This window comes from Mytilus edulis, chromosome 8, assembly GCF_963676685.1.
Source record: "Mytilus edulis chromosome 8, xbMytEdul2.2, whole genome shotgun sequence".
NCBI classification, from domain to species: Eukaryota; Metazoa; Mollusca; class Bivalvia; order Mytilida; family Mytilidae; genus Mytilus; species Mytilus edulis.
In genome coordinates, this window is record NC_092351.1 from 45,905,279 (window position 1) to 45,933,275 (window position 27,997).

At 32.4% G+C, this 27,997-nt stretch overlaps 3 protein-coding genes across 7 annotated transcripts; 2 read left to right on the plus strand and 1 right to left on the minus strand.

The window, feature by feature from the left end:
- Positions 1–8,897: 8,897 nt before the first annotated feature.
- On the plus strand, positions 8,898–11,860 carry LOC139485700 (toll-like receptor 4). The gene is made up of 2 exons (XM_071270343.1): positions 8,898–9,039; positions 9,208–11,860. The coding sequence occupies exon 2, from the start codon at positions 9,221–9,223 to the stop codon at positions 11,723–11,725; it is 2,505 nt and encodes an 834-aa protein (XP_071126444.1). The 5' UTR covers positions 8,898–9,039; positions 9,208–9,220; the 3' UTR covers positions 11,726–11,860.
- Positions 11,861–16,285: 4,425 nt separating this feature from the next.
- On the minus strand, positions 16,286–24,209 carry LOC139485719 (tereporin-Ca1-like). 5 transcript variants are annotated; one of them, XM_071270368.1, is made up of 4 exons: positions 24,122–24,209; positions 21,924–22,083; positions 19,839–20,107; positions 16,286–16,923 (listed from the first exon to the last, which is right to left on the minus strand). In XM_071270368.1, the coding sequence occupies exons 2-4, from the start codon at positions 22,066–22,068 to the stop codon at positions 16,552–16,554; spliced, it is 786 nt and encodes a 261-aa protein (XP_071126469.1). In that variant the 5' UTR covers positions 22,069–22,083; positions 24,122–24,209; the 3' UTR covers positions 16,286–16,551. The 5 variants fall into 5 exon arrangements, with proteins under 5 accessions (XP_071126469.1, XP_071126468.1, XP_071126467.1 ...); XM_071270367.1 differs by having other exon boundaries at positions 24,025–24,184; XM_071270366.1 differs by having other exon boundaries at positions 24,012–24,131.
- Positions 24,210–25,533: 1,324 nt separating this feature from the next.
- On the plus strand, positions 25,534–27,786 carry LOC139484123 (uncharacterized). Its single transcript, XM_071267851.1, has one exon. It carries the CDS (start codon positions 25,534–25,536, stop codon positions 27,784–27,786), a length of 2,253 nt encoding a protein of 750 aa, XP_071123952.1.
- Positions 27,787–27,997: the final 211 nt, after the last annotated feature.

Consider the following 27,997-nt stretch of genomic DNA (forward strand, 5'->3'; position numbering starts at 1 on the left):
TTTTTTGTATTTTTTACACTTTAATGTATATTATATGAATCATAATGATTTACTTGTAAAGAAAGTGGTGGTGTATTGTAAATATCATAAATTTTTAAATTTCAAAAGAAGCAGAACACACCAAAATTATACGTTTGAATTCAAATTTCGAAGAAAAACAGACATGCCTTGGTTGAATACCTTGGTTAAACAGCTAAATGACCAATAGTTTCCGCTAAACGCTTCACATAGATTTAAAGAATGAGCAAGACGAAAAAGACTGAAAAAACAAAAAAGGCAACGAACACGTGTGCATCGGGAGTGCAAGCGGATATTATTACTTCTGATTACATTTAAGCTATACTGTCTTCCAGCATTGTCAGTAAAATTAAGTTAAAGCGTACTTTTCTAGAGTTTGATCAATGACTCTAAATTTTCTTTCATGTGTGACACCAAGTTTATAATATGTAAATGTTTGATGTCAATGTCATTAATACCGTGTTCACACAATAGAATCTTCATCGGGGGCGAACCCGGGTTAACTAACCCGAAATAATTACCCCAGTTCACACTTCATAAAAAATTAACCCGGTTTGGGATTTTCCATCTCAACAAAAATAAAAACGTAGGGCGCCAAAATTGAAACCCGCTTCTGCATGTCCACTATACTCATTTTTTTCTCATCAAAAATGCATTATTTTAAAGTCTGAAAGATTTTTTCAACATGATTGCTTTTAAGGTGTTCAATCACAATCAATCGCTTTCCATTTTTTTTCTTCTTAACAAAACGCCACTTTATCCAAATTTCACCCATTTTACGCCCAAAAAGGCAATATAGGTTTCATCGTTTGTCATTGTGCAGGCTTTCAACATAGATTAATACACTTACATTCATTTCTTTGTCGTTATTTTTTTGATGATTATATAATTCGTGACCCAGTATATACGGTAATTGGCCGTCTGTCAAAATATGACGTCATTCAATGTTTGACGTCACGTAATAGTCACATCACATTGAAGACTTATTTAAGCAAACGTCATATTAAATTTAACCCGGATTAACTTATTCGGGTCCAAACCGGTTTAAAAAGGCATAGTGTGAACGGGGTATTAGACTCTGGTGGATATGATAATATGCCAATATCTCACTTCTTTATTTGAATTCAAGTATATACATTAAGTAATTTAAACGTAGTATGCTATAAGATGTTTTACATTTAAAAACCGGTCAAACCGTGAAAAAGGCCAGATTATTAAAGAAAGAAGCGAACAATAAAACCAGGATTTTTGAACTCATAAGTCAAAAATAAAATTACATTGCCATGCCATTTAAAAAAAAGACAAAATGACAAACAGCAGGTTAATACAAGACACACCATAGAAAATCACATCCTTTTAAGTATCAGAACTATTAAGAGCTTGACATTATGCTGAGGCAGCTCTTACAATGTTTAAAAAGTGCGTTCATCTCAAATCGAAACTAAGTAGGATTGTTAGTGTTGCTACCTAAGATCGTTGATTCTCTCTTGGCATTTAGGCTTTGTCCACCAATACAAACGTACCGTTAATAAGATAACTCATTAGGATTGAAAGTGGCGTCAAACATCAATCAACCAATCAAAGTTCATTTGTTTTTTTCGTAGTTTGTTTATGTATACGCTGTATCTTCTTTTTATTCAAATGGTTAAACAACCGTCAACGTAAATGAAAAATACATTGAACATTTGACATTTTACCGATCTCTCATAGGGGACCATCATTAGTATTCGATAAGAAACGCAATGGAAAGTAATGGATACAATTGTGTCCAAGAGGAGACATGTAAGGGTATCAGATATAATTATATTCAAGGATTGTAGCTCATTCAAATCATCTCGACGAAACAGGAAATGGTCAACTGTTTTAAAATTATTTTACAATCTAATGTTGATTTCAATATATTTGAAGTTATGAATCATTTTATATGCATTAGAAATTATTAGAACTTGCAAATATACAATTTTAAAGATTTGCGCAACGTTACGTATAGAATAAGATGGAGTAATCAATTTATACGAATATTCGGATTCAATAAATGAACGACATTAAGCTTCGTTGGTATTACATTTAACATATTAAATGAAAATTAAATAGCATTTGAAAAACTATTGAATTTACTTATACAATGTAAGCTATTGAAGTGTTTATATCCGTTTATAAATTATATATAAATATTTATTAAATATTGATAAAACTTTAGTAGGTTTTTCTATCTGAATTGGTTTTTGAATAAATAAGCATATTCACCTGCGGAAAAAAAGTATACTCACCCCACAAGACAGTAATTGTATAACATTGTATGATTTGTTCTATGGTCCATCTTCATTTTTTAAATTTTAAATCATTTATTGATGAATCAATACATCTGAAATTAATCGTAACCAAGTATTTCAATTATTTAAACCAAATTGAAAGATAAATCATGCACAACGACTGATGTGTGCACAATTGTGTGAATAACTGAATATATATAACTATTTCTACAACCTGCATAAATATAATTTGGCAAAGACGTCAGGGGTGTTAAATGTCCTTCTTCAGACAGACCTTTCCAAATGATACAATCAGCTTAATAACTTAGTATATCAAAGCAGGTGTATTAAGGAGTTCATTTCGTCCTTGTGTTTATTTGTACGTCGGCCGATCATTCTCACAGTACCTTGAACAATCTCTCTATCGAAATCTGTGTATTGACTTTGGTTAAATTTTCAGATAATATTAAGCGATTGGATGTAAGGTTTAACATATTTTCGGGTTTCAAATGGTCGTAATACGATTTTCACATTCTAAGAATTTGAATGTCCTGCAATTACTTTATCTGTCCGTCCGTCCAATAGATATTTTCGTTAACATTTTTTTTTTCGGAAACCCCGGTAAAGCATGACTTCAAATCTGTATGTTTTATTATGAGAAGTTGTAAATAAAGGCAACAGTCTTAAGACGGAGTTTAATAGTTATTAATTGATTGAGAGAAACAAATCCGGGTTACAAACTTAAACCGAGGGAAACATATCAACTATAAGAGGAACAACAGACAACTGAAGTGCAACAAAAACAAACGCAAACATACTCAGAAACGAGTCATTTAATATACATATTCTTGACTTGATACAGGATATTTTAAGAAAAAAATGATGGATTGAAGCTGGTCGTATGGCTAGTTAAACTTCCCGCTTGCTGAAAATGTTAACAAAATATCGCTAAAATGAAAACACTGCGTGATAGAAATACAGTTAAGCGTGAGTATTTTAGATTCTTCAGACAAATACATCCTATTTCCCCGATTCCTAGATTTTTTAGATTGGTTGAATGAAGTAGACCTTTTTTTGTCTCTCTTTTAGCTGTTACTACTTAACCAACTGAATACATATTAGATGATACGTTTGCAGTAATGAAATGTAACGTAGGAGTACTGTGGAATTGTCGGACATCTCAGTCCGTTTTCTGATACTTTTAAATTACGAGTAGGGATATGCTTACAGCTATCAGTAACTGCGAGTACTACCAGATCTGCAGATAGTGTCCTTCTTTGTTGTCGGATATGAGTTATGGATATATATATACCCTGTCACGTCCTGTCTGTGTTTCCATTTGATGTTTTTCTTTGTATCGATCCGATGAATTAAGTCTTAAAAGTTTTTAAAAGATTTAATAGTTTGTTATTATGTTGTGCAGTAATTCCACTGTTCTCGGTTAGGGGATGTTTGAGCCCTCACGATAATTATTGATTTGTATCCCCAGTCAGGAGACTTTTGTTTAGTAGTTGACGTTGTTCATTGTTGTTCACGTCTGTCATATTTGAAAAATAGATTCGGCCGTTCGTTTTGTCTATTACATTGTTTCATATCTTGAAAGTTACTGTCTTTTATATCCGACTAAATGGTATGGAATTGACTCTTTGTTAAATGCAGTACGGTTGTCCGCAATTGCTTATATCCACTATATTTGAACTTTGGTGGACATTTGTCTCATTGGTGTTTTGGTATTTTGTTTTGAAATACATTTCATTAAACTTAGAGCCAACGTAGGCTTTATCTTTATACTGAAGACAAACATGAAAAAACTTGTGGTGAAAGTATGAAAAACTGGTGTTATTCTTGCAGAACTGTAGTCTTCAACCAGGGATCACGTATAGATACTGGCGTTATTCAAATAGTTAAGCTATAAGAATCAACTACAATGGAAAAAGTTTTCTTTATGATCAGGTTGATGAGGAAAAACTGATGATATAAACAAAATTGCAGTTATCTGAGGCTTGCCATGCCTTTATCATTGTTACAGTAGTAACTTTGCGTGATACTTTTCTGTTCAATGATTGTTTTGTTGGTTCCTCACATTTTCCATCTTTATTGTGGCTCCTAGTAACCGTGTGCGATATTATGCAATTTAACTTCGTAGTTCAAGTGTGAAAAACGTTAAAAAATGTAGATGTTGATCAAGCTATGAGTAGAATTACACACTTGTAAACTGAGAAGATTGGACAATCGGATTGTCCATTTATATCAAACAACCAACCTGATAAGTGTGTAAAAGCTATAATTTTATGAATATTTTAGCCTTTTATTCGGATTGTGACTGCGAGTGAATGCATATGGCAGATACCCTATAGACATTTATCACAAAGGTATCGTTATTTTGGAATGAGCTAATATAAAATGTAATTAAAAGATAACAAAACGGTGGATACACATATGCAAGGACAATGATGTTATGTACATTGGTGTTTGAAATGTAGTGAGGAGAAATGAACTGTTCTTGATACGCATTTTGAAAACTGCTGTGAAAATATTTTGTTGTTAAAATGATACAAAAGGATTAGAAGACACATAGGCACTCTAAACAAATTAGAAAAAAACAACCAAACTAGACAACAGCATGGATGAGAAAAAGAAAAAGATCAGTCAAGACGTCTTTACACAAAAAATCTTAATATTGAGCAACACAAACCCATCATAAAACAGGGGATATGATCCCAGGTGCCCGAGTTGGGTCATCTGCCTTCAGTTGGTGATATTGTTTAAATAGCTTGATGAATCATATCCAGTATCCAAATTTGAAACTTGTTGCCAATGTGTAGCATCTAAAATTTGACCAAATGTGAAAGTTTGGAATGCAATTAGATTTTTCATGCCTAATGGATAAACACTACTTTCACAGGTAGACAACTCAGACATTGAAAACCAAGAAAAAATAGCACAAAATTGACAGCATAAATATCACAAGTCCGTCTTGAATCCTATGGTTAACACAGGTGTTTCAGAAGTTTCATGCTTTGATTATCAAACCTACAATTCTTCCAAAGATATGCACGAATCGGCTGGACTAAAAATGTGAACTGTCACGACAGCAATCAAATGTGTTTTTTATAGAAAAGATCCGGCTGTAATCATTTCATTGTTTTCCCCAAAAATGATGAATTAAAGAACGAAACTTTCGTATCTATATTTTGTTATTATTTGATTTTATATATTTTGGAAACAGTAACTATCTAGTTTTGAATAAATACAGCGACTTTCATGGAAAAGAAAATCATATAGTCATAAATAAAAAGCAGTAAACATGAAGATGATACATGTATCTATACTGGAATCATCTATTGACCAGTCATTGTCAGGTACTTGTATACACTGCTGGTGGACGTTTCGTTCCCGCGGGTATCACCAGCCAAGTAGTCAACATTTCGCTGTTGACATGAATATCAATAATTCGGTCATATTTATAAATTTCCTGTTTACAAAACTTTGAATTTTTCGAAAAACTAAGGATTTTCTTATCCCAGGCATACATTGCATTAGCCGTATTTGGCACAACTTTTTGGAATTTTGGATCCTCAATGCTCTTCAACTTTGTACTTGTTTGGATTTATAAATATTTTGATATGAGCGTCACTGATGAGTCTTATGTAGACGAACGCGCGTCTGGCATAATAAATTATAATCCTGGTACCTTTGATAACTATTGTATCCTAGCGATTTGAGAAGATAACATTGACGGGAATTTTACCAGCTTGAAATTTCAGAAATTGTTGAAGTCAACGGTAAACTTAATTTATTCTTTCTCTGCGTTTTACAAAGGCTTGGGTATCGCTGGGTGAAATTTAATGCAAGTAGTCGTCTGAACTGAATAATCTCAACGAAAGTGTATATGGCTGGATCAGTTGAATAAAACTGTTCATATGGCTGTGAAATTAAAGACGTTGTCCCAAGGATTGTTGTACGTTTTGTTTCTTCATTGGAAATAGCCGTCCATTTTGCTGGCGGAAATTTTGACTCGCTGGTATCGTTATATTCTACTAAGTAGTCGGCAATTAGTTGCAATTTTCATTTACAGGAGCATTTGACTGCAAAACTTTTGAATTTATGTGAACACTATTAAGTTTAGTTTTTTCTAATAATAAGTTATGGATTTATTTTTCAAGTTTTTGGATGAATCCGCGCAAATGTATTGACTTTTCAACAGGTAAATTTCGCGCAAACGTTTCGTCGCGCAAATGTGGATTTTTTTCGAGGAAATTAGGGACCAATCCGCGCAAACGTAACGCGGCGTATCTAATTTTAGGACCCAGTTGTTGACATGTGCCCTATATATTTAGTAATATCTCTAACAATTACATCTGTCTGTCTGTCAAAACTTCTAGGTCATACAATAACTTAAGACTGCCTCAATAGATTTAAAACAAAAATACATGTATTGTACAAAATGGTGCTCAATATAAAAGGAAGGTCCCTTGTGTATTGTAAAATTTTGGAGGACATGTGGAAGAAAATTTAATATTTGTAAAAAATATAGAGCTAAAATTCCCTCAAAATTAGATATCTAATACATGTTTTGGCTGTCAACATTGATTGCCATTGAGTTATAATTTGGGGACTTAATTTTTGGTCTTGCAGGCAATTGCAACTCTTAGCATAGGGATTACAATCTGGTGAAAACGTAACAATTTGCGCACAGCTTTATATTTCCGCTAGTGGAAGTATAACAAAATGTGTATAATACTTCATACAGTATACAAATACTAAATATGTTACGAACTTTCCCGCCCGCTGTCATATTTCTATTGTCATTGGTGTTATTTCCATGGTTCAGAGACTATTTTGAAATTTGTTATAGTTTTTATACAATTGCAAAAGTTTGGTGAAAAAATACATTTGGATTCCATACAATAATTTGAGCTGAGTATAAAGTGTATGTATTTCTTTGAAACTTTACAAGGTTCTATAAAACAAAAGTGAGGTTGTGATTGATTTTCGGGATTATTTCCCTAAGTGTTTATGAGTTATTGGCCGAAAACAAACGTTTTATTGTATGAGTACAATACCTTGTTTCCAGACATACAAAGAAGATTGGAACTGATTTCGGGATGTTTTGCCCAAACCGTTTTGGAATTAGGGGGCGGTAAAAAAGAATTTCAGGTTTATGAATAACATGAGTATAATTCTATGGAACGATATGAAAATATACCGCAATGTTCCATGCCAACAAAGGAAGGTTGGGATAAATTTTGGGCGTCATGGCACATAGGAAAAGTAGGCCAAAACAATATATGTCTAATACTTTTTATAAATTGCTTATTACTTGACCAATTATATTACTGTTTAATTCAGTTTTTAATTCTTTGGGTTATCTGGTAGGTTGTATGCAAAATATAAACGTGTATTAAGATTATTTAAAAAAAAAATAGTTTTCAATACTAGTAACATAAACAGTAGATTTTTATTAAGAGGACGAAGAACTATAAACCAAAAAAGGAATAAAATTTATAGCCAAAGCCGGGAAATGAATAAGAGCTTTGCATGAGGGAGATACATTCTTTAATTTTAAATAATTTAAAAATAATTATAACAGCAAAATTTAATAACACAAAATCCGTATGTGCATGCCTGTACCGAAATATTATTTCAACAAAAGTGGTCTCCATTGAGGTCTAAATGTTTCAAATGAAGTATTAGGGATTCTTTGATATGTTGAATATAACCATGTATTTGATATACTTTGAGATATTGGACCATAATAGGTAAATTCAATTCCAAAAGACTGGGCGATACAAACCTTAAAGTACACACTCGTAGTAGATACAGTCTTTTAAACAAAACATTTTACCAAATTACTTGCATAGTACGCACATCTATATCACGCATATCTATTAAGTACTTAAATATACAGAAGACAAAAACTATTTATCTGATAAAGTATTGAAATATGGATTTCTGCACAGCTCCATTATGAAATATGGTTGCCTGCACAATTCAACTCATTACAAATACACAATTTAGCAGGAAGGCACCTGCTATCCCCATACAATATACTTTCATTATAATAAAAACTGTGCAGTCAATGTATGAACATTTCCATATCAAGTTACAAAGATGATCTGCTACACCAATGTTTACTTATACATGTATTGATATTATAAACAGCAATCCAGATTAAATAATATAAGTTAGATAAAGCCTATAAGTGAATTATCACGAAAGTTCAGTCAGTATTACATCAATATTAAAATCCCTATCATTAATCTCCAATCACAAGATTTTGAGATCATCCGAGTAGACAGTACTTCAGTACTTTGATTAAAGATATCGATGTCCGGACATTTTCTGTCATCTGTTATTAATACAGTTATGCACTGATTGTTATATCGGGTTTAAAAGAAGTAATTGTAATAAAATATATACCATTATGAAATAAAAATTAATCACATAAACGAAATTGATCTTTATCACATTACTTTTTTATCGTTATTATAACCAAAGACGGGATTCTGATTTTTGACATGTATACCTATTTCATTACTGAAATATTGTTTCTTTAAATACCCACTTCCTTGTATTGTTTGTAGATTCGGAGGACATGTTGTGTTAATAACTGCTGTGCCATTTACAGTATCCGAAATTTACAGTAACACAACAGTTAAGATCGACTAAGAAGTTTTATATTGTCTGAATTTTAGAAGACAGGAGCCGCATATCGACGACACTCTAGTTTTCAAAACCAGTTTCAACGACCGACTAAAAAAGGAGTGTAAGTGTTATATTTATTAAATTTGTATACGAACATTTTGTTTTCCCAGAAAAATTAGCAGGTTGATATAACGCGTTTTTACAGAAATATTGCTAATGAGAAAACTATGATTTCAAGAAATAACCGGATTTTTTATTTCTTATAAATAAATTTCATATCTATTTACAGACACAGACCACTTATGGAATATCTTGGTAATGCAGTTGTTCTCTTGGTTTACATTGGGTTTGTAGTTGGTAGAAAATGCGAGTTTGAAAACAGATGCCAGTGTTTCGTAAATAATGGGAAACAAGTTAGTAAAGCAGATTGTTCAAACGCACATTTAACTCACATTCCAGATTTTCCCAAAGGTATCAAAGTGATTATATTGGATAACAATTTGATAACAAATATACCAGATAATCATTTTATAAACAACAGTAATCTGTGTAAGATAAGTTTTTTGAATAATAAACTGAAAGTTTTAACGAAAGACGCATTTTGTGGAGCCAATAACCTCATAGAATTGACGCTTTACAACAACGAAATAAAAGATGTTGACGAGAATGTTTTTATGTCCATACCTGCTCTGAAATATTTAAACATTAAGAGAAATTATATTGATTGGATTGAACTTAATATAACTTTTCCACATGCCTTGCAAACCTTGCAAATGGACTTTAAAATACAAGAAGAAGACCATATTGTTAACAGTTTCAAAGGACTCGTCAATCTGAAAACCTTGGACATTTCTGGATTGTCCGGTGAATGCGAATGTAAAACAATAACTCCGGAAACCTTCCGAAATATTCCAAATTTAATTCATCTTGATATTTCCGCTTGTAAAATCTCTTATGTCTATAGAGGAACATTTGAATTCATGTCAAACCTTACATTTTTAGACGCCTCTTTAAACTTTTGTCTTAAATTTGCAGGGGCAGAGAATATTACCTATGATCTTCAAACAACGTCTATTAAGATTCTGAAATTAAACAAAATTCATCAAACTTTTGAGCTGGATACAATTGTTTTGAAATCACATATACGTAACTTAAAGCACACAAATCTTACTGAGTTGCACATGGATAGCAACAGAATTCAGCTTTTCGAGAAGGGTGCCTTATCATCTCTTCCGCTTACGTTAAGGCGTGTATATTTATCGGATAATATGTTTGGTTTTGGGAGTTATTTTTATGAATTCTCCTTAGTACCAATAACTTTCATAAATATCTCACTTCAGTTCAGCAGTCATAAATTTCAGAATTTTTATGAGGAAATATGTCTAAAAAATGAGCATTTATCAAACAAACCTAATTATAACCAACATGAAATACAACGTCATGGGCAATTTAAATCTAATACACTGCCGTATACAATTCCTTTCAAATTACAAAAACTTATTTTCAGAAACAATTTGTTTCGATTTAAAATAGAAGCGAATAATGTGCCAAACAATTCATTAGAATTTCTTGATTGTGGGTTTAATCTTTTTTATTCCTGGATTGGACCTCTGCTTACTTACAAGAAACTTATTCACCTTGATCTTTCGAACAATTTTTGTTCGAACGTGTCGAAGGATTTTTTTAGGGGTTCCCCGAATTTAAAATCATTACTTATACAGAATAATTTACTGGGATTTGTTATCATCGATGACATGGATGGTGAAATTCTGCAACATATTCCTAAGTTGGAAATAATAAATTTAGCTGACAATCGAATACCGTATTTACCATACAACTTTTTCAAATTTCAAACAATGCTCATAGAAATCAACCTTGGTGGTAATTTGCTGGAGGATTTGAGTTTTCAAATAAGTCATATGCAAAATCTTTCGTATTTAGATCTTTCAACGAATAGATTTTCAAGTCTAAATTCGACGGTACGTGGTCAACTTGAAACTATTATAAAGTCAAATCCAAACTTGACAGTGAATTTGAGTAATAATCCTTTGATCTGTTCGTGTGACACCATACAGTTTATCAAATGGATGTCACAAACTAAAATTAGATTTACAAAGATACAAAGTTACAAATGCAGATTGTACAACGACAATAATGAATTATTGAAAGAACCAAAAAGAGTATATGAAATTCTAAAAAAGAAGTGTTCCTCTTACACAGCCTTACTTGTTGTATTATCAATCTTCATAATATTTTTCGTGGTGGTCTTGCTATGCGGTCTAGTCTATAGACACAGGTGGAAATTACGATTTATGTACTATATGACAAAGAATAGATATCAGAATTTATCAAGAAAACAGTCAGATGACGAGCAGTATGAATACGATGCATTTATCTCATATGAAGAAGAAGATGCAGCTTTTGTACATAATCATCTACTTTTGAATCTAGAAGAAGATGCAAAACTGAAATTGTGTATCCACAAGAGAGATTTCCAACCCGGTAAGGATATTTCCGAAAACATTACTTCGGGAATTCGCAATAGTCGAAATGTGGTTGCAATATTATCGCAGACCTATCTTGAATCATATTGGTGTCTGTTCGAATATAAGATGGCACGTATGGAGAGCATATATGTAAGAGATCGCGAAAATATGTTTATCCTCGTTTCTCTTGTGGACTTGTCAGCAATAAATTTGCCTTTATGTGTTCTTGAAAAGGTACATAATCAGTCGTACATTGAGTATCCTAATGATCCATCAGCTAACTCTTTATTCTGGAATAAATTAAAGGAGGTGCTTAAATAGACTTATTGATTTGATTTAAAACGTATTCCATGTAAAAATAAATTGATATTTCAATTCATGATATACTATCAGCTACATTTGGATTACTACCTCAGAAACCTGTAACATTATATCGTGTGTCATCTTTTTCAGTGTAGAAAATTTCATAAAATATTATCGTTGTTGTTATCAAAAGACTTTTGAGTAAGAACGTTATTTCATTTAATGCATGTACATATGTCGAGTACTACTTAATTTTCATTCAAAAAAGGTTATCGATACTATAGTTATTAAACAAATTAAAAGTGTTTTATTGAATATGATGACAGATACTATATAAGATATGGAAAAAGAAGACCGTATAATACTATTTAGCTCATCTTTTTTCCATATTATACCGTGATAAATCATTTATTAACTGTATCATATTTTAATTCTTTTTATTGTTTTGTTCCTGGTTGATATAAAAATATTCATGCAAATATTTCATTCTGCTTTTACCAAAAGCAAATTTAGTAAAATATCTAAATATATAAAAGTTTCTATTATTTTACTACTACATGTATGTTACACAAAACACAAATGTTTCCATATTATATGGATGCCCCACTCACACTATTATTTTGTATATTCAATGGACCGTGAAATCGGGGTAAAAAATCTAATTTGTCATTAGAATTAGAAAGATCATATGAAAGGGAACATTTGTTCTATTTTTCAAAAGAGGGGCGAAAGATACCAGAAGGACAGTCAAACTCATAAATCGAAAATAATCTGACAAAGCCATGGCTAAAAATGAAAAAGACAAACAGACACACAATAGTACACGTGACACAACATAGAAAACTAAAGAATAAACAATACGAATCTCACCAAGATCTCGAGGTGAACTCAGGTGCTTCGGAAGGGTAAGCAGATCCTGCTCCTCATGTGGCACCCGTCGTGTTGCTCATTTTATAACAAATCCGGTAAATAGTCTAGTTCGGTAGGTCGCATTTCGAGTTGATTGGTATTTCAACTTCACCAAATCTACCCTGACCACAATCTTTTATATTAACACGCGCCGAAGCGGAACAGACTTACTTTCGAACGGACGGACGGACACACAGTGAAAAGCATGGTGCCCCTAGGTTGGGCATAAAAAGCTGATAGTGTCACTGTCATTAGTGAACTATTAAGATATGTCAATAATAATGATAATAGACAAATGCCATTGTGGCTACGTGTGAATTTATCACATTATGGTGAATGGTTGTAGGGTAGGTTGAAACAAAACTTTACGACAAAAGAGGTGATTTCAGCTTCCCAATTGTGAACTTTCAATTTATATGTAGCAACATTCCAGCAGCGCCTGCATACGGAGTATATATCTTCCAATTGCTACGATATTCATGGATTTGTATGTCATGATCTCCTTGATAGAGGGTAGCTGCTCACAACGAAGCTACTTAACCAAGAGTTCCAAATGTTGAAGTCGAAATCATCCCATCGTAAACGGACGCCATCACGAGTTGGTTGACCGTTATGGAATAACCATTTCACAGATGATATCCGATATGTTCCTTTTGTCTTTACTGCAATCTCCTTCCCTTTTCATGAATATGACCTACCGAATTATAATATTTACCGGGTATGTAATGAAATGAGGAACACGACGAGTGCCACATGTGGAGCATGATCTGCTTACCCTTCCGGAGCAACTGAGATGACCCCCAGGTTTTGGTGGTGTTCGTGTTGCTTTGTCTTTAGTTTTCTATGTTGTGTATTGTGTTCTATTATTTGTCTATTGTCTTTTTTTTCTGTTTTAGCCATGGCGTTGTCAGTTTATTTTCGATCTATAAGTTTGACTCTCCCTCTGATATATTTCGCCCCTCTTTTGTGGAAGTGGTTGTGCTTAACCACTAACCAAATATAGCAAATTATATGTGACATTAGTTTTTCTTGCAGCAAAATGAAGTTTATAAAATTTACACAGAAAAGATGAAAACGTGAAGTCTTCGATAATCACTACTGATTTAAAAACAGATTGTGCTGAAAAACTTTATATAAGTAATTTTTCTCGAGAATTTCGAAAAGTCATTTTTGAACTTTTTTTTAAAGAGTGCTATATGATACGTGTCTGAGACAGTGCCTATTGTTGGTGACCTTACAGTGATCTGTAGTTGTTTTCATTTTTCCACATTGGTCTTCAGTGTGTACTATGAATATTTCATTGACAATAATACTACATTATCCTTATGTTTATGAATATGTATTGAAGTATTCATATTCTGTTTTTTAGAATTTGATGAAGCATTTTAATACGTATTGGGTTAAGCACTGCAAAAGTAAAATAACCAAAGTATGACCTCTTTCAACAACGGACAGAATGATCTACAACCTTTGAACATGCACGCTTTGCATTAACAATATATAAAATAACTACGCCGGAATCTATTTTAAATGATTCTATATCTATTACATATTTAAGGTCTTTCCTCTCCGCCATGAAAGACCTTATTGTTTTTCTAATTATTTTTAATTTTTTTTCTCTTTTTTTTCTTCCAACATTTTTTTGACATGCCCTCCTCTTGTTTCTTTTGAAGTTATGAAGACCAAATATGGACCATCGATAGACCTCATCATGAAGTATTACCAGATGACATTGTTAAGGATTTCATCATCCCCTTCAGAAGTTATCTCCCTTTTATTGATTTTTTTCAACAAAGACCCTCCCTCGTTGTTTTTAAAGATATCACGACTTTATTAGGACCATAGGTAGATCTCATCATGATATATTACCATATGAGGCTGAATAGGATTTCATCATCCCCTATGAGAGTTATACCCCCTTGAAACAATTTCTTTTATTTGCATTTTTCTCAAAAAGTATTAGAGATAGAATCGATTTGAAAACTGCAACATGTAAAGGTACAGATGGCAATGTTAACGAACATATACAATCATTTTGTTTTTAACCCTTATAAGGAGTAATTTCCCTTGATAAAAAATACTTGATATTTGAAAAATTGTATTTCGAGAACCGGAAGTCGTAGAGACTTGGGACCTACACCAATAATCTTTAATTCATGTGACCTTTAAGATGCACACAAGGTCAAAGGTCACCGAATGCGAAATAAAATTATGCTGCAATTTCAAGCTTACATATTAGGAAAACGATAAGACTTGCTACATACATACAGCGAATAAAATGTTCCTCTCGACTAGCTCTAACTTTTATACAATAAGTCCCAAAATTACCAACTGTCTGTTCAAAAGTTACAACGGGATGATTCTTAAAAGTATAGTATTGTGTGTATATCTTTTTAAGGGTAACAGATATCAACTATAAACTGCAAAGATGATCAGCAATTCAAGACCTTCAATTGGAGGACAATGTCAGGTCATGATGAAATTTCACCTTGACCTTCACAGTATACCATAACCTTGATCTTGTGATATTTTTGTCATTACCCCCGCTTTCGTGTTGCTTAGTCTTCAGTATTCTATGTTGTGTTTTGTGCACTGTTGTTTGCTTGTTTGTCTTTTTCTTTTTTAGCCATAGCGTCGTCAGTTTGTTTTCAACTTATGAGTGTAATAGACACATGGTATCTTTCGCCTGTCTTTTCATTCATGTGCATTACATTGTAGTAAAATTCCATACATTTACTGCACTGAATATTTACAAACAACAAAAAAAGTTCCGTTCAATACCAACAACCAAGGTACACTCAGAAGAAACAGAGATAAAGCAATTAATCAGGCTATGGCACAGGCACTCGTCTCAGACAAAATCCTGTAGACCTTTATATAACAGGTATCTAGGAATTGTTTTTCTCAGACGAGAGGCTGTGGGGTATGGCTATAGAAGCTATCGTAATTTGCGTTTTCTGGCAACAACTATATGTACATCATGTAAAGATTTTGACTGACCCTCTCAAGGAAACAACACAGGAGTGCATTGATTTACTAATCTATTAGGGAAATACATGTACTCATAATAGGGGATACCGTTTACATTTTTACCAAAAAGGCATTAAATGTCAAATTATAACATAACGAAACGTATATCCAAATAATTTTTTTTTTAAAATAAACAAGTTACACTAAATGGGCTCATTATTTATATGTGCATTTCGTGTATAATTTAGTCTAGTCACCATCTAATTTACCATCGAGGTGACCTTCGAAGCCTTCCATCAGTTATATAACCCGTTTAAACAAAAATATAGGTATGAACAAATACCGAACTCGTGCAATTGGGTTTTTCTGTTTCTTTTTTTAATTTCATATTACAAGTTTAAATGTATATCCATGTGGATAATCGGCCAATCAAATATTTTGCCCTGGTTTCACTACCAATATTGATATGCTTTTCCTTTTGATAACCGAACACGCACAATGCATGTGTATCCCATATCTAGGGTTAACTTGAAGGTCAAATGAATAGGGATTCAATAAGGTAGAATTATTCACCTGCAAGTGAATAGTATATTAGCGATCGATGTTTCTTGACTTTTTTTTGACAAAATGGAATAAAACTGAAACTAAAAATAATTTTCATTTCACTATTTCACTTTCATTCATGATTGAACAAAACAAAAAAAAATGATATATATTTTATATATGTCTCGTAGCTAATACTCCCTTCATTAATTTGACAATACAACACTTTTGGTTGGACACTAACTGCTTTACTCGTCGTTAATATAAACATAGTCTTGCTATTACACATACGAGTAAACGCATGGAAATTATGTTCCGATTCATATAAGTTGTTGTGGATATATGTTGTAGAATTAGTTTATTTGTAATGACATCTCCTGCACCAGAATCAGAGGTCCCGATTCATTTCACTAGAAATATTTCTATTGTAACCCGTCAATAGACAGATCCATCCTTTTTGTTGGCCGCACAGTTATTTTGACTTCCGGTTTGTGACTGGTTCCCATCGAACCACATATTTGAAAATCCTTGTCTTCTATGATTATTTCCTTAATCGCATTGTCATAAGTAAAAGGTTCATATCTAAGATTCGCATCACTTTTCCCTTGTGTAATTGTATTGAACCAGGAACTTTCATGATTGTCCTTTCCTGCTGTAGTTAAACCAACTGCCATAGTATTGCTTGCTATAAACGGCGATCCCCACACGATCACTACCCGTTTTTCTCGTTTTTCTATTAACCAAGAGACAATTCCACTTGATCCTGTCATTGTGTAGCCGTGTTTGTGTGCTATCTAAAGAAATATATTAAAGATAAATCATATGAAATTACACCTCGAATAATATCGTCTTTTGAGCGTAAACTTTTTTTTCCAAAACGGCCATTATCTTTCTTTTAAATAACAACTTAATGAATACACTGTACAATTACCATTTCTGCACTCTCAAAATTAGTTTAAAAATGTTGCGTACTATAATTGAAAATATTAAAAATTACGTCATTGTGGTGTAGACTTAACACGTCGATTTTAGCCTCCGTTTGATCTACACATACAATAACTGATTGATTAAAGAAAATGTACCAAGTACAAAGTCGGTCACTCTACGATTAATTTATATCATTGAAACGGAAATGTATATATATTAACCACATATAGTTTTTTTTAGGAATAACAAATTGGAGATTTTGTGATTGAAGAGGGGGACAATAGTTGGTCTGTTAACATGTTAACAACAACTCGATTTTGGCAAAAACAGTTAACAAATATACATAAATTCTGATAACAGTTAACACAGTGGGTTGAAAAAAATTAACAGTTTTAATTTATTTAAAAAAACACTTAACCAGTTAACAGCATCTTGAAAAAGGCCAAAACAAGTTAACATCAAAAGGTATTGCCACTCCTCATTTGAGACAGATTTATGAATGTTTTTAACCGATTTAATATGCTTTTTATTCAAATGTCTACCTAATTTTAAAGATTTCAATATTTTATATTTTTCAATCATCAAAGAAATGTTGGCCTTATTTTCCGATTTTCATATACTATCATGATTATAGTTCAACGGTGGATGTGGAGTTAGTGGCCGGTTCGTTATTCGATATTCAATATTCAACCGGCTGCTAGCAGTTGGGTCGGTTTTCAAAATTTTTAATATTTGAAAATTATAAAGATTTCGATATTCAATTACATTTAAAGCGTGATAGTCATTATAAAAAGGAATAAAAAGATATGTAGAAAATCGTTTAAGACCCCTTCGTACATAGTAAATTCTCGTTGTCCTTTAAATATAAACCCTTGTGCTAATCGCAAAATTTCTCCTATGAAATATAGATTTGTATCATTAAAATGGAATAAAAGATGTACTTTTATGATTTTTCAATATGACATTTCAAGAAAGAAAAACAAACGATCGCTATAGTACTTAAAATAACAATAGAAATAGGTTTGGAAAGCCAAAAATATACAAAAGATGTTGTTCATCTTCAGCTAAAATCGTCACTCATGCTGGTAAAAGTGCTCAGGGCGAAGGCTAGACCTCTTTCTCAATTTTTATTATATTATGTACTAGTTATTTAATTGATATGAAGATACAATTGGTACCAAAAAGAATTTAAATACACTTCTTGTCTTTTATGTTTAAATTGGGCTCAAAGAGCCAGTTTTATATATACAAAATTTATAGTGCAAACCTTCGAGACACCGCTTGAATGATCCTGGTCTCTCAATGCCCATACACTTTTGTGATCTTTTAAACTATAATATTGTATGTATACAGATTGTATCAAAAGCATTTGCCAGAATATTGCCATCTTAGATATCTTCGGAGGGCTTAAGTTGTTATATATCTACAAACCGTAGAAAATTCAGGTAAAAGGGCATAAGAAGACAAAATATTTACCCAAATTCTATTTGATATCATTGATATCTATATACTCACTAACTAAATGAACCATATAATGAAGATCAGGAAGATCTAGCATATCCTTTTGCGCTCGTTCCTGGATATAGATATAGGAAGATGTGATGTGAGTGCCAATGAGACAACTCTCCATCCAAATTACAATTTATAAAAGTAAACCATTATAGGTCAATGTACGGCCTTCAACACGGAGCCTTGGTTCACACCGAACAACAGGCTATAAAGAGCCCCAAAATTACTAGTGTAAAACCATTCAAACGGGAAAAACAACAGTCTAATCTATATAAAAAACGAGAAACAAGAAACACGTATATATTACATAAACAAACAACAACTCTGTAAAAGCTGAATATTTAGTAATTCGAAGATATTTTGTTTTGGCTTTCCATTATTGTTTCTATTTATATTTTATCTTAATATTGGGTCGTCTTGTTTTTGTTTCTTGAATTATCATCTTTTAAAAGTTCCTTCTTAATGACATTCAATTTGTAAAAATATATAGGTCACAAAGAATTTTTTTATATTAACTTAAGGGTTTAAGGGTTTATATTGCTTGAATTGGTCAGAAAAAGATATATATATCTTAATTTTAACAACTATTAACTAATAACTATTATGCTTTGAATGTTATCGAAAGTTTGTTTTTTTATTATATTCACCTTAGAAAAGTTGAATATCGAATGACGAATAACAACCGGATTCTTACTTCACATACATTGTTCAACGAGCAAAATTCGTTGGCAAAAAGTTAATCAAAATATGTTACCAAGCCCCTCTACTGTTCCTTTGTAAATTATGATAAGATACATGTACATGTATACGATATGTTTGTCTAATATAAACAAGGTGCTAAGGTCGTTTAGTATTTTAAACGTATATCAATGATTTACCATTTCATGTTAAACAATCATTTGGAAGTTTTGATCTTCCGTCGTAAAGTCGAGTTGCCGAAATGATTAAGACGACTTGTTATTATCTCACCAATTCGACTTACCTTTGTCGCATGCTAGAAAAACATAGATACGTGAAAATTACGACATTGCACCAAATATAAGCAAAAGATACCAAAGGGTTATTAGAATTCATAAGTTACTGAAATAAACTTACAAAGTTATTACAAAATACAAAAAACAACTATAAAAAGGAATAGAGTTTAGTTGTGATTGATAGAACTTACTATAATTGTGTAATATGTTCCAATAAATGCATTTGTCAAATAAATAAAAATTACAGGGATTTAATTTCCTGTTTAACATTGTTTCTACATGATCAGTAAATAATTTACCATGCCCTCTTTTTGACCAGGTCGAACTGAAACTGGCGGCATTGAAATATAACCTGAATATATGTTTACTTCGGGACTTGTCAGGTGATATTTTGTCCAGTTTGCTATTTCAATACCAACAACAGTACGATAGTGTTTATTCGTCATCATTGTAGACAGGTTTGTTCCCTGTAAAGAACTGCCGAGTCGTGTTGAATCTCCCATGGAGGTTAGCATGTGTCCGTTCCAAGTAACTCGACTACTGGTTGATTGGTTTCGGGTGTAATTTCCTGTTTGAGAAAAGGATAGAAATAAAACACTACACATTTTGTTAACATTTAAAGTTAGATCAAACAATAGGAATCGGAAGATGCAAGTTATTTTTTTTTGTTTACTACAACTGAACCTATGACAGGGTCTTTGGCATTGATTTCTATCCAAACTTTTTGATCACTGATTTTTCTCGTTACTTTTATTTGAATTTTAGTGAATTTCTCGCTGCATTGAAGACCTGTTGGTGACCTTCTGCTGTTGTCTGCTTTATGGTCGGGTTGTTGTCTCTTTGACACATTACCCATTTCCATTCTCAATTTTAATTTTGATAATAATAGTATTAATAAAAATGAAACAACGATTCTGCAGCAAAATAACAAAAAATGTTGAACCATCTTTTACAAAATATAAAAATGAAAATTTGGCAAATGTCTCCGAGTATTCATTTCTTGAAATTCTTGTATAAACAAATGAAAACTTATTGCATAGCTCTGAAGAGCTTGTAAATAAAGCAAGGACAGTGATGTTTGCCATTAAAACTTAAACTGGTTCTTTAAATAATCTGTCAGTTAAAGTATCTTGCAGTCTTTTTGGTTCTATAGTTAAACCAATAGCCACTTATAATTTAGAGGATAATTATATGTATACTTATATTTCACAATTTAGAGCAGAACAACGTGCAAATATTTCCAAAATAAATACAGACCCCCTTAAAATTACGGATTAATTGTGCTTAGAAAAATTACATTTGTCTGTCTGTAAGTTAATCCTCGGAACAAGAAAATCTTCATCAAACATAGCTGTGAGAACAGAGCGTAAGAGATACACACTAGAGATGCATATAAAAACTCAAAGTATACTTTACAAAATTACTCAGTTCTGAAATTAATCCATTATTTTTTAAATCCATTTTACTTTCTAAAAGTTTAGATAAATCAGGTTGCTATACCTGGTTTACATATTTTAAAAAATATTTTGTATTTATATAAAAGTTTAAAGCAAAATTTAGAAATGGAAAATTACTTAAATTGTAAATATTTTGAAAAGAGAAGTAACATAACAAAAATGGGGAATTAGCGACCATTATTTAATGATAGAAAAAGGAAGACACTTAAAAGTACCTGTAATACGAAATTGGATGAAGCTCATTTTATTTTATACTGTAGAAAAAAAATTTAAACTAAGAGATAACATTATAGGAAATGTAGTTGACATATGTCAGATTTTATGTCCTGGCAAGAAAATGAGAAACTTAAATATCTTCTTGGCCCATCAACCTCAAAAGAAGTAGAAAGCTTAAAGTCCTTTTTTAAACAGGCATATTAGAACTGAGGACAAGAGACTCTTGATTTTTTTATATAAATATATTTATATATCATATAGATAGATTGTTTAGCTTTTTTACTTTTTATGTTTTCTGACATACATCTGGTATGTTTTCCTCTGATTTTGTTTGTAAAATGTATTTTTTTATGTTTATATTATTTGTCGCAAACTTATGGTTCAGAGTTTATGTGACAGTAAATATTTGAATTTGAATTGGATTACATTTATTAAGGAAATGACTACCCCTTCCCTCCAAAATAAAGAAAGTCCTACGAACATTTCGTAAATTACAATCTTAAAAGGTAATAACTCCAATAAGGATATTATAGATGATTAAAAGATTTCAGACCAATAGGAAGAAGGTAGATTATAACTTGCTAATCTTTCATAGGATATATTTTTTCTGAACTCAATTTCGAGATAATAGCTGTAGACAAAACAGTACCAATTATATATTTCTATTTTTTAACCACTGCGAATAGAACCTAATTATGCTGAAAGTTTTACTGATGTTTGCATCAATATTTCTGCCGTTGCTTTCAGTGTCGTCCTCTTGACTGCTATGAACGGATACATCATCATTACTGTCATTGTTTTGGCTGTCGTCTTCCGCCTTGGCGAATCTTCTGTGGCGTCTTGACTGATGGGCCATTTAAATAATTAACGCCTGCAAAGTTAAATAACAATTTATATTCTTTTGCAATAAAAAAAATCTCTATTACCAGAAACATAACTGCTATATTCAGACATTGAGTACGCAAAGCGTCTTACATGAATGCGCAACTTTGTTTTAAAGAAATAAAGTGGTCTTTGTGGACTACATTTGTCTGTTATACCATCTTATAAATGCAAGAACATTCTAATAACAAACAAAAGCTCCGAAACTACTGTTACATTAGGCTTAACAGAGAACAGCAATGAATTCATGTAAGCGAGTATTAATTTTAATTTTGCTCGGTTATATCAATTTCATACATTTGATGTATTTTGTTTAACGATCGAGACAACAAACCAGCATTTCGTCATACTATGACTCGTCAGTGGCATTTGAATCAAAACGATTAAAAATTCAAATTTATCTTATTACTAAATAGAGAAATAGATATATTGGATAAGTATCGGAGGTACTTTCAACTTCAAAGTAGTTTGAATCGTATATATATGCAAACAAAATGTATTATGATAGGTATTTAAAAAGGTAAGTCGATTCTACGAGGGCAGAGGTGAGAAAACATATACCGTCTACTATATATCGTTGTTTAAAATATATTGCTACTGCATTTTAAGCTCACATTGAATTACTTAGGTATAAAACTAATTTTACAAACAGTTTTAATTACAAACTACACTGTACATTATTTGTCCGAAACACATGTCAATTAATCTATATAAAGGTCATGACTGCATTTGATTTTGACCCTAGTTCTTGGACAATGAATGTAGTAAAAAAAGATATACCATGAATCAGATTTGCATTAAAGATAACTAACATTTGATAAATAAACTTTAAGATAAGAACAATAATGATGACTCTGATATTTGACATTTTACGTAAGCTCTCAAAAAGCCTTACCTGTATTTTATAATGACAAACTGATAAACAAATACATAAATATACCTTCCTGATAAAAATTTCATTTGCTGCGCATGTCTAATCATAAAAGATGACCTTTCAAAACTTTATAAACATTTAAACTCATTTATGAAAAAGTTTAAAAAGAAACGATTATGCGTGTGGGACAAATTAGTAGTGGGGAAACTACCGGTTCTGGGCCACTTTGTCTAATGTTAACCCTATGGGGAAAAGGTAGCCTCCTGAGAGGTAGCCTCCTGATGTGAGGCTAATTTCTATGACGTCATTTTTAGGTATTATATCATTAACTAATTAAATTAAGTAATTTCTTGAGAGATAAGGTCATTATAAAGTGTTACTAGTTACGTTTGTTTTTATTATGGATAAGTATATACTTATATTTTCTTTATATTTGATGAAAATCCCCAGTCTATTAATAGATATACAGGAAAACCCCACCTTAGTGTGTATTAACAAACCATTATTGTATAAGATGTCTCTGGTATTATATAATATTTATTCACCTACGGCTATTAATCTGTGATAACATGATTATTAAATCAATATTGAAAGCGTGTTTAAACTTGTCCAATAGTGTACGTAGTGACCTTTAACATGTTGATACGTGTCAATAAATCCGCCATATTGAAAAATCGCGTCGGTCTTTTGAAATCATTAAATACGTTATATTATTGGCACTAATTTATTAGAATAATATATCTTCATATTTATGGGGTAATTTTTTGTTTGTTTTTAAAGTCTTTAATCTTTAATTTATAATATAATTGCTAAATCACTGAAAGCGTTCGTTAACTTGTCTGTGTCGTACAATATAATCAAGTTTAGACTTGTCAATAATCCGATTTAAATGTAATCGCCATGTTGAAAATATTATAAACATTGTCGCGTTATGCAGTCTTTTGAAATAAGTAAATCATAATATTAATTTAATTAAATAGTATTATTCTTACAAAGATGAGATTTATCAAGTAGTTAATTTTAATGTGTTCGATGATACATACTGTTATATAATACGTCTTTTATTTAATATCCAACTATCATCCCTCCGTTAATCATATAATATACTGTATGAATTGAAAACTTATTTTATTATTTCCTCGATCATATTTACTTTAAAACTGAAATCCTTTTACTATAACTGATAAACAAGACACTTCAACAGTTTCTGTTGACCTCAATAACCTGGTGTGATTAAGTACATATATAGGTGAATGACCATTGATGTAAACATGTCAAGTAATTCTTATCAAATAATGATTATTTCAACCTTTTTTTATTAGGCTGTACTTAAACTTTTAAGTAATATTCATTCTTGATAAATTTATTCATTAATAAATGCTTTTATTTCAAATTATTTTTTATTACATCAGACGGTAAAAATAATTTTGCCTTGCTAGCAAAGAAAACTACGTCTGATCGCTCCAACAGGTAAATTAGACAGAACTGATTATCGATCGAAAAAATTTGCCGGATTTGAAATTAACCAATAAGATTACGTAATTACGGAATTTCCACAATTCATGAAAATTCTGCTATATAAACGCTGTGAAATGCGGGGCTCGTACAGTCTGATCGAAGACATTCTAAAGGTGAAATCAAGTTTACATTAACAGTATCTTAAGGATTTAAAGGTTTGGTATGGCTAATAATTTGTTTATTTTAAACAACTTTTAACGTTTAATAGTAAAGGAATGTATGATATAAATTAAAGTTTTCTTGATAATTTTGTTTTTACCAACTAATTTAACGAATAACAAATAAATGGAATAGACTTATGCTTATTTTCAAAATAATGGGGAAAAAAGGGGGAGGTTGTACTTTAATTTTGAGTTCTCGAAAGTTTGAAGTCGTCTCCTGCACTGGTAAGGTGTACTGACTTAGGGCAGTGTCATTTAGCTAACAATGGAGAGGAAGTGTCATGTGACATGCCCCGCTATAGTCAGGAAGACCTCTCCGACCAAAACCTTTGCAGTCTTGCTTAACTGCGAGAGCAGCTCTGTTTCCAGTGATGGAAATGTTGACGGGCGGCGACTACTTTGGCGAAAGCCTTAGTCAAACATTCTTGAATATCAATCAGATCGTTATTCATATCAGTATCAAGACTGGGAACCCATACGGTCGGTAGACTGAGGAGTCGTTTTTCCGACCCGTGGGCGAGTACCAGTGGCGATAGGCTCCTTTGATATGAATAATAACTGGTTGCATGTCCGTATCATATTATGATGAATAATAAAAATAAAAATGATTTAACAATATTGAACACACTTTCACTTTTCAGAAAGAAAAAAAAAGATGGAACCAGCATCGAAAAAAATAAAGATGGCAAAATCTCCAATTAAATGTGATGTATGCGGAACATCGTTTTCTCATTAAGAGAGTTTGATGCGCCATAAGAGATCGGTTCATACTGGAACGAAATGGCATTGCCCCACCTGCGATGTGGTATTTTCAAGAAAAGACAACTACCAACGCCATAAGCGAAACCAAGATAAACAACCAGTCCAAAATGGTGCTGGTGTTACTATGACTAGTACAGAAACAAATGAAAAGACGGATCCATGCAACTTCAAAGCGCTCAATGGAACCGTTGAAACACATACGATCGATGCAAAAGGATTGAACAAATTTGATCCAATGTCATTCCTAAAAAGCCAGTATGATGATGTTAAAAATGTCATCAAGCGTAAAATTAAAGAAAGAGGTGGATTGAAGTGGTATCTATCCATGAAGGTTAAAATGAGCAGACGAAAAGAAGATGCCATAGAAACTGCAGAGCCACATTTCCGGGGAAAATGCCAGACCAGTTTAAAATTGGAGGATATCGATGCCGGATTAAAGGAATCTATCAAAAAGATGTATACATCTTTCATTGAATATCAGCGACAAGGGAGTAATTGGACGGTAGATAAAGTGGTAGATCTTACAATACACATGGCACGTAACAGACCACTAAAAGGCTCAAGTTATATTCCACTTCCAATCAAACTTAGATCTAAACATGCAATAGTCAATGTGAAAAACAAAGACAGCAAATGTTTCATATGGTCGATTTTGGCAGCAATTTACCCAGCGAAATGTCACGCAGAGCGAGTTTGGAAATACAAGGAACACACTTCAAGCTTAAACTTTGATAACATCATGTTTCCTGTGAAATTAGCCGACATACCAAAGTTCGAAAAGCAGAATGAAATATCTCTTAACGTGTTTGGGTTTAACAAAGGCGAAGTATTCCCTATACATATTTCAAAACATCGATTTGAACAATATGTTAATCTACTCATAATATCGGACAACAAGAAGTCACATTTCTGTTGGATTAAAAATCTTAATCGATTATTGGGCGATCAAAAGTCTTCTGAACATAAGCATTTTTACTGTCCATACTGCTTGCATGGATTTACAAAAGAAAGAATATTAAACAACCATCTACCAAACTGCCAGACCTACGGACCACAGAAAATCGAACTTCCTACTGAAGACAATAAGTGGTTACATTACAAAGATATTCGGAAACAGCTCAAGGTACCATATATCATATATGCAGCATTTGAATGTCTTCAAGAACCTATTGTTGGTAGCATCAAATGTGGTCAGAAGACGAAAAAGACTACAAAACACATACCATGTGGCTTTGCATACAAAGTGGTGGGTCTGACACCTGAAACGTCAAATGAACCAGTAGTATATCGGGGTGCAGATGCTGTCGATAAATTTGTGGAGTGTATGGTAAATGAACAGGAAGAAATAGAACAGCGATTTAAACATTGCGAGCCCATGATCATGAGTGGGATTGATGAGCAATCGTTTAAGAACGCAACTCTTTGTCACATATGTAAAAAAGAACTAGCAGACATTAGAGTTCGAGATCATTGTCACGTGACCGGAAAATTCCGAGGGGCGGCTCATAACGACTGTAATATCAATTATAAGTTTACAGGTCGAATCCCAGTGGTATTTCATAACCTTCGGGGATATGATAGTCATTTGATTATGCAAGCTATTGGAAAAGTTGATGGAAAGCTGCTGAATTGTATCGCTAATAATATGGAAAAGTATATTTCTTTTTCATTGGGATGTATGGACTTTATAGACTCGCTCCAGTTTATGTCTTCCTCATTACAAAAACTTGTGGAAAACCTTGCAAAAGAAGGTTCGAGTAAATTTAGACACATGACAAGCCACTTTGGAGAAGAACGGATAAGCCTACTTCTGCGTAAACAAGTATACCCATACGAGTACTTTGATTCCGAGGCAAAGTTTTTAGAATCTCAACTACCACAGATTGAATCTTTTTACAGTACATTATCGGGAGAAGGTATAACCACACTGGACTATGCACATGCACAACACGTATGGCAATTGTTTAACATACAGATTCTCGGACAGTACCACGATCTATACGTACTATCAGATGTTCTTGCATTAGCCGACGTCTTTGAAAATTTCAGGGAGATCTGTCTCAACTACTATGGACTGGATGCTGCACATTTTTATACTTCACCCGGTTTAGCCTGGCAAGCTGCCTTGAAAATGACAGGTGTCAAGTTAGAATTACTCACTGACATAGACATGCATTTGTTTATAGAGAAAGGTTTACGAGGTGGAATATCAATGATATCCCATCGCCATGCTAAAGCTAACAATAAACATGTACCAAGCTACGATCCAAATCAACCCATTAATCACGTGATGTACCTAGATGCCAACAATTTATACGGATGGGCCATGTCACAGGCACTTCCAGTTGAAGGTTTCAGATGGATGAACGATTCTTAAATTGAAAACCTTCATATAAGTGACATTGCAGACGACAGTGAAAATGGTTATAGATTAGAAGTGGACTTAGAATATCCAAGAGAACTACACGACGACCACAACGAATATCCACTTGCTCCAGAAAAATTGAAGGTCACAAATGATATGTTATCACCCTATGCGAAAAAACTATTGGACGATTTAAGCTTAAAAGGAACTTCGACAGAAAAAT

Excerpts from the sequence above, each read along its gene's own strand:
- LOC139484123 (XM_071267851.1), top strand. The coding sequence starts at position 25,534 with ATGACTAGTACAGAAACAAATGAAAAGACGGATCCATGCAACTTCAAA.
- LOC139485719 (XM_071270368.1), bottom strand. The coding sequence starts at position 22,068 with ATGGCCCATCAGTCAAGACGCCACAGAAGATTCGCCAAGGCGGAAGAC. Across the intron at positions 20,108-21,923 it reads AAATATTGATGCAAACATCA|GAAATTACACCCGAAACCAA; the intron begins GTAAAACTTTCA and ends TTTCTCAAACAG. Across the intron at positions 16,924-19,838 it reads CTGGTCAAAAAGAGGGCATG|ATAGCACACAAACACGGCTA; the intron begins GTAAATTATTTA and ends ATATTTCTTTAG.
- LOC139485700 (XM_071270343.1), top strand. The coding sequence starts at position 9,221 with ATGGAATATCTTGGTAATGCAGTTGTTCTCTTGGTTTACATTGGGTTT.